This window comes from Vigna unguiculata, chromosome 6, assembly GCF_037176805.1.
Source record: "Vigna unguiculata cultivar grain cowpea cultivar isolate G323 ecotype 2 chromosome 6, ASM3717680v1, whole genome shotgun sequence".
Lineage (NCBI taxonomy): Eukaryota > Viridiplantae > Streptophyta > Magnoliopsida > Fabales > Fabaceae > Vigna > Vigna unguiculata.
In genome coordinates this window covers 17,523,826-17,531,905 of record NC_140797.1, presented here as the reverse complement: position 1 = coordinate 17,531,905, position 8,080 = coordinate 17,523,826, and the positions used below count along the sequence as shown (strand labels likewise).

At 34.6% G+C, this 8,080-nt stretch overlaps 1 protein-coding gene across 1 annotated transcript; it reads right to left on the bottom strand.

Moving 5' to 3' along the window:
* Window positions 1-4,381: 4,381 nt before the first annotated feature.
* Window positions 4,382-7,836, bottom strand: LOC146885597 (uncharacterized). Its single transcript, XM_085675005.1, has 2 exons — window positions 6,305-7,836; window positions 4,382-5,540 (listed from the first exon to the last, which is right to left on the bottom strand). Exons 1-2 carry the CDS (start codon window positions 7,834-7,836, stop codon window positions 4,382-4,384), a joined length of 2,691 nt encoding a protein of 896 aa, XP_085531131.1.
* Window positions 7,837-8,080: the final 244 nt, after the last annotated feature.

Genomic DNA, 8,080 nt, shown 5'->3' with positions numbered 1-8,080 from the left:
CATGTGCAGAACCTACCGAACTCAAAACTTTCGTGCACCAAGACTTTCATGGTATTCATTTGGGGACATTTGTAGGCCTTTCCAACCCTCACATCTCAGAAATCACGAATTTCATTTGTTCACAAAACTCCTCACCAAGCCATCTAGCGATGCCGTGGTGCACCGCCAAGCTTGGCCATGTGCAAAACCCACCGAACTCAAAACTTTCATGCACCAAGACTTTCATGGTATTCATTTGGGGACTTTTGTAGGCCTTTCCAAGCATCACATCTCAAAAATCACGAATTTCAATTTTTCACAAAACTCCCCACCAAGCCATCTAGTTATGCCGTGGTGCACCGCCAAGCTTGGCCATATGCAAAACCTACCAAACTCAAAACTTTCGTGCACCAAGACTTTGATGGTATTCATTTGGGGACATTTGTAGGCCTTTCCAACCCTCACATCTCAAAAACCACGAATTTCAATTTTTCACAAAACTCCACACCAAGCAAGCTAAACTACATTACATGGCTACATGATAGGCTATTCCATGTGACCAATTAGTGTCAGCCTCTATAACGAAAAACTTACATTTTTTTTAAGAGATTACAAAGACATTTAGATAAAGCATTTTGATTTTGGAGATGAAGGGGAGGGACAAATCAAAGCGACAAGGGCTGAATCTCAGTGGATCGTGGCAACAAGGCCACTCTGCCACTTACAATACCCTGTCGCGTATGTAAGTCATCTGCAAAGTATTCTACCCGTCGTTCGATAGGAATTGCGCTCCAAGGCGTTTCGCAAGGATGATTCTCCCTACAAGGTTCACCAACGACACGTGCCTCTTGGGGCCCAGGCCCCCTACTGCAGGTCGGCAAACAAACAACGGGCGCACGTATCACCAGAAAAACTCTCTAAATCAGCGTTCCACCGATTGAATCTCGCAGAGAGCGAGGGAAAACGCAGCGGAATGAAGATTTATGATGTTTAAGCTCGGTTCGCTCTGATTTCTCGCTGATTTGGTAAACCCTAAGAGGCCAAAACCTAATCTAGGGTTTGGGTGAGCTGATGAACGGTGGGAGTGATCTCTACCAGAATTCTCATTCATCAAAGCTGTGTTACATGAGGTTGGCCTGCCTTTATATAGGGGAGGCAGCCGAAAAAAGAAAAAGGAAGAAAAAGGAACACCGTTCTAACAGAGATCCTAACGGTGTTGCGAGCAGATACGCGTGCGTGAGTGGAGAAAGAATAAAAACCCTAACACAGAAATGGGAGAAAAACGTGATGGTAGCGGCTGTTCAGGTTGCATGACAAAGGTGAGGTTACACTGAAGGTGTGAACCCTAGCAGAGTGGCGGAAGAAACACGCGATGCACAAAACCCTCGTGTTGTGGCATCCTGGAGGCGTGCTGTTTTGGGCTACTGGAATGAAAATGAGGTTTTCCTTCTGTTTGGCACGCAGAGTGTGACACCCCGACTACTATACTAAATAATTATTATTTGGTAAAAAGATATGGAATTAATTGTTTTTTTTTTTACCATAAAATTATCCTTAAGAGAACATTAATAATAACATAACTTCATATTTATATATATAGTTTACATCTCTATAATTGTTCATGAAATATTACAAAAATACATATTTGTAAAATATTAAGAGTTCTACATCAGAATAGAAGATTATCTATATTTTTAATATCTCCTAAATAGAAATTATCCATGAGTCAATCTTCAGAAGATCCACCAATAATATCCCGAACAAGAATATCGGATAGTCCCAAGTTTGGCCTATGAATATCCTAGTCCAGTGCGGTATTCTGAACTATCCAGATATTCACCTACTTGGTAAAACTTCCTTAGACCCCACCATGGTCCCTGCCTTTCATCCCGCAGTGTACCAAACTGTGACTTCCCAAATACAACCACTTTGACACTGGTTTAATCTCAACTTATTGAAACCAGACTTAACTCTTATTTAACTGACATACTCTTGGATATTTTCAAAGGTCATAAAATGTGATGACTATCAAATCATGTCATTGTATAAACTATACACAAAGAATATAAAATAATGATAAAATGTACATGCAATTTTCTTTTGTCCAAGCTCACTGAATAAAATAATATTTACTTTCACTTTACATTTATTTTTATTTTTTAATTATAAAATAATGATAAAATAAGAATCAAAGCAAGAACTTTAAATAAATAATTAGATAAGGATTAGAACGTTATAAATAAATATAATAACAAAAATATAAATTAAACAGGACCAGTGCGTAACTGAAAATATATTAATTGAAATAAATAAACAGAACCAGTGCATAACTGGATATAAATAAAATAAAATATATAAATAGGACCAGTGCGTAACTGGATGTAAATAAAATAAATAAAGAAATAGGACCAGTGCGTAACTGGAAATAAATAAAATAAAATAAATAAATAGGACCAGTGCGTAACTGGAGATAAATAAAAATAAAATAAATAAATAGGACCAGTGCGTGACTGGAGATAAATAAAAAATAAAATAAATAAATAGGACGTAACTGGAGATAAAAATAAAATAAAATAAATAAATAGGACCAGTGCGTAACTGGAGATAAATAAAATAAAATAAATAAATAGGACCAGTGCGTAACTAGAGATAAATAAAAATAAAATAAATAAATAGGACCAGTGCGTAACTAGAGATAAATAAAAAATAAAATAAATAAATAAACAGGATCAGTATATAATTGGAGATTAAATAAAATAAATATAAGAGTATAATAAATGAAAATAAGTTAAATGAAAGTAAAAAGAATAATATATGAGTCAAAATAAATAAAAGATTAATATAAAACCCATGAGCTTATCAATATTAATATATAAGAGCTTAACCTCACTCCCTCATTACCTTATTGATTGAAGAGCACACTAATAATATTTGTAGAGGACTATGATCTTTTCGATTCTTTGCTCTAAACTTTCTTTCCCTGTTTTCTCTTTATCTCTCTTATTTATCTTTCTCTTTCTCTCTCTCCTTTCTTCTTTCTTTCTCTCTCTTCTTTCTTTCTTTCTCTCTTTCTCACTTTCTCTCTTTCTCACTTTCTCACCACCGTAACTTCCCCTTCATCTATATATATATATATAAGCAAGTCAAGTCATGTGTCATCATGACTTTCATTAATGTAAAAGATAATGTTTATCTTTTTTTTTTCTTTTCCTTCTTATCTTTTCTCATAATCTTATCTTCTTCTTCTTCTTCTTTTTTCTTTTCTTCTTATCTTTTCTTCTTACCTTTTCTTCTTATCTCTTCTTCTTCTTTTTTTTTTGTTTTCTTTTTTCTATATTATTATTATTATTTTTTTTTATCTCTTTTAGAAAATTCTTCATATATTTTTTTTTACACACCCCTATTTAATTAAAATATTTTTACCTAATATATATATATATATATATATATATATATATATATATTATATTTGTTTTGTTTTATTCTTATTGTTATTTTCAATAAGTAAAATTTACATCATGATAAAATATATTTTTAATGTTTAAACTACATCATAATAAAATACGAAACATTAGTAAAAAAAAATATAATTTTTCTAAGCGTTTTCTTTAAAATAAATAATACAGTATATTAAAAATAGGGATGTTACATTTCTCCCCTCCTTTTAGGAATTTCGTCCCCGAAATTCACGTGGTTTTAAAAAGATGGGGATACATCTCTCTCATATTACTTTCTAATTCCCAAGTTGCATCACCTTCATCTTGTTGATTCCACAATACCTTTACCAAAGGTATGTCCTTTCCTCGAAGTTGTTTAATCCTTCGATCTCCAATCCTTACAGGAAGCACATCATAAGTAAGGTTTTCTCGTATTTGTACTATATCAAGTTCTATCACATGAAAAGGGTCATGAATATATTTACGAAGTTGAGACACATGAAAAAAATTATGAAGTTTTGAAAGGTTTGGAGGTAAAGCAATATGGTATGCGACAGAACCAATTCTTTTAAGGATTTGATAAGGACCTATGAATTTGGGTGTAAGTTTTCTAGATTTGAGAGCTCTACAACCCCGGTTACAGGTGTAACTTTCAAGAAAACATGATCTCCTTCTTCAAACTCAATGGGTTTCCTTCGTTTGTCATAGTAACTTTTCTGCCTATCTTGAGAAGTTTTCATCTTTTCCCTGATCATTTTAATTTTATCAGTTGCTTGTTGAATTACCTCTGGACCCAAAACTAAGGAATTTCCATTCTCATACCAACACAACGGGGTTCTACATCTTCTCCCATATAGAGCCTCATATGGAGCCATTCCTATGCTTGAGTGGAAACTGTTGTTAGAAGTGAACTCTATAAGTGGTAGAAATTTCTCCCAACTTTCAGTTTGTTCTAAAACACAGGCTCAAAACAAGTCTTCTAAAGATTGGATAGTCCTTTCTGATTGTCCATCAGTTTGAGGGTGATAAGCTGAACTAAGCCTAACTTTTGTTCCCAAGGATTTTTGTAAGCTATCCCAAAATCTAGATGTGAAACGAGGGTCTCTATCAGAAATTATACTAGAAGGTACTCCATGCAGCTTGATAATTTCTTTTATGTACAAATGAGCTAACTTTTCTAAAGAAAATCTAATATTAATAGGTAGAAAGTGAGCAGATTTTGTTAATCTATCTACAATGACCCAAATTGCATCATGACCAGACACAGTCTTTGGTAAACCTGTCACAAAATCCATGGATATGCTTTCCCATTTCCATTCTGGGATATCTAAAGATTGTAGTTCCCCATAAGGCTTTCTATGTTCAACTTTTGTTTTCTCACACACTAGACAACGTGCGACGAACTCCACCACTGCTTTCTTCATCCCAGACCACCAAAACATTTTCTTCAAGTCTTCATACATCTTTGTAGCACCCGGATGAATACTTAAGCTACTCTTATGAGCTTCTTCCATTATCAGCTTCCTCAACTCTTCTTCTATAGGTATGCAAATTCTATCTTTAAACTTGACGATTCCATTTGAATCCTTGTGGAATTCATATTCCTTTCCTTCAACTTTTGCCATCAACTTTTCTTGCCAAAATTGATCTCTTTCTTGAGCTCTCTTTATTTCTTCTAAGAATTCACTTGATATTTTTAACATTCCTAAGCATATGCTTTTGGGTTTAAGCTTTACAGCTAAGTTCAAGTCTCTGAATGATTCTATCAAATCCAATTCTTTCACCATCATCATAGATGCATGTATAGACTTTCGACTCAAAGCATTCGCAACAACATTTGCTTTCCCAGGGTGATATTGCAACTCAAAGTCGTAATCCTTAAGAAATTCCATCCATCTACGTTGTCTCATGTTTAGTTCTTTCTGATCAAAAAGGTACTTCAAACTTTTATGGTCACCAAAAACTTCAAACCTTGCTCCATACAAGTAATGTCTCCATATTTTCAATGCAAACACCACTGCAGCTAATTCCAAATCATGTGTAGGATAATTAAGCTCATGTTGCTTGAGTTGTCGTGAAGCATAAGCTGCAACTTTTTTTCTTGCATCAACACACATCCTAATCCTTGTCCACATGCATCACAATATACCTCAAAATTTTTTGTAGGGTCAGGAAGGATTAAAACAGGTGTAGATGTTAATTTTTTCTTCAACTCTTGAAAACTAAACTCACATGCTTCATTCCATTCGAAAGGTTGTCCCTTACGTGTTAATTTAGTCAAATGCAATGCTAATTTAGAAAATCCTTCAATGAATTTTCTATAATAGCCTGCTAATCCTAAGAAACTACGTATTTCTGTGATATTCTTTGGTTGTTCCCAAAGCAATACCGCTTGAACCTTTGAGGGGTCAACTGCAATGCCATTTTGTGATATCACATGACCCAAAAATTGAACTTCTCTCAACCAGAATTCATACTTTGACCATTTTCCATACAATTGTCTTTCTCTTAGAATTTGTAACACAATCCTCAAATGTCTCTCATGTTCTTCATGATTTTTGGAATAAATTAAAATGTCGTCAATGAAAACAACCACAAATTTATCCAAAAATTCATGAAAAATACAGTTCATATAATCCATAAAAATGGCAGGAGCATTGGTCACACCAAAAGGCATTACCAAGTACTCATAATGACCGTATCTTGTCCTAAATGCTGTCTTTTGAATATCTTCCGCCTTGACTCGAATCTGATGATAGCTAGATTTTAAGTCAATTTTGGAATATACCACAACTCCTCTCAATTGATCCATCAAATCATCAATCCTTGGTAGAGGGTATTTGTTCTTAATGGTGATTTTGTTAAGCTGACGATAATCCACACACAACCTCATTGTTCCATCCTTTTTCTTGACTAACAATACTGGTGCACCCCAGGGAGAAACACTAGCTCTGATGAATTGTTTATCCAACAATTCTTCTATTTGTTTTTTCAATTCTGCTAACTCTAGAGGTGACATCCTATAAGGGGCTATAGACACAGGTCTTGATCCTGGTACCAAGTCTATAGTGAATTCTATTTCTCTTTGTGGAGGTAACCCAGGGACATCCTCAGGGAAAACATCAAGATACTCACAAACAACAGGAAACTTATTAATGTTTGGAATTTCCTTGACTTTTAAAGAAGTTAAGATCATGTATACTTGAGATCCTTTTGGGATTTCATTGTGGTTGGTAGTACTCTCTTTTAATTCCTTTGAGTCAAAAACTTCACCTATGTGTGATTCAAAAATTAAAGTCTTATCGTGACAGTTTAGGAGAACATGGTTGGAAGATAACCAGTCCATTCCAAGAACAATATCCAAATTAGACAAGGGTAGACATATAAGATTTACAGAAAATTTTCTATTCCCTATAGAAATATGACAATTTGTGCATGCAAGTGAAGTGGTGACTGGTACATTGGTAGGAGTAGACACAGTTAAATCATATGGCAATAAAGAGACATGTAACTTTATATGTTTGACACATTCATGTGATATGACAGAATGAGTAGCACCTGAATCATATAGTACATTAACGAGGTGACCATTTATGATGCATTTACCTTGGATTAAATCTTCAGATTGAACAGCTTCAGTACCATTCATCGTGAAGACTCTCCCAGTTGTTTTTGGTCTTCCAAGTGGATTCTTTCCTCTGTTGATGCTTCCTCCACTTCCTTGCTCCTTAATTAACTCTTTGCATTCATTACGATAATGACCCAACTTCCCACAATTGAAGCAAGTTATAGTCCTTGTGGCGCAGTTTCTTGATAGATGAGGTCCTCCACAGTGGAAACATTTGATAGGGTGGGTTGCGCCTGAATTATTGGCAAGAGAGAAATGTTTTTGTCCTGAAGAATTCCAGGAAGCATGAGATGTATGTTGGTAGGGTTTCTTATTATTAAAATCATTTCTTTTATGCCTCAAAGGCCCTCCTTGTCTCCACTGAGTTTGTCTTGCTTTAGTATCATCCTCATAAATCCTACAACGATTTACAAGAGTAGGAAAGGAAGAAATCTCTAAATAACCAACTGCTTGTTTAATATCAGGTCTCAGTCCACTTTCAAACTTGGAACAACGGGAACGTTCATCAACTCTATCATGAAAGTAAGGACAAAATTTGGACAATTCGTCAAACTTTGCTGCATATTCTCCTACAGACATGATTCCTTGACGAAGATTAAGGAATTCAACTTCTTTTCTCCTTCTAAGATCCTCTAGAAAATATTTTTCAAGAAACTTTTGTTTAAAGACTTCCCAAGTAATTTCTCTCCCTTCATCCTCCAATTGTTGTTTTGTAAATCTCCACCAATTTTCAGCTTCTTCAACGAGCATAAATGTAGCAAATGTGACTCTATTTGCATCTGCACACGTCATTGCGATGAAAATTTTCTCAATTTCTGCTATCCATGATTGAGCACCTTCAGGATTAAATCCCCCTTTAAATTTTTGTGGATTATTTCTGCGCAAAGTTTCTAATCCTTAATTTTCCATGGGTTCAACATTTTGTTTTTGGCTCATATTTTCCAGGACAATTGTCATTCTTTCCAACAATTCATTGGTAATGTTTGGTCCGTTATCCATCTTTTCCTGAAAGAATGACAATTTCCTTAGTTTTCTT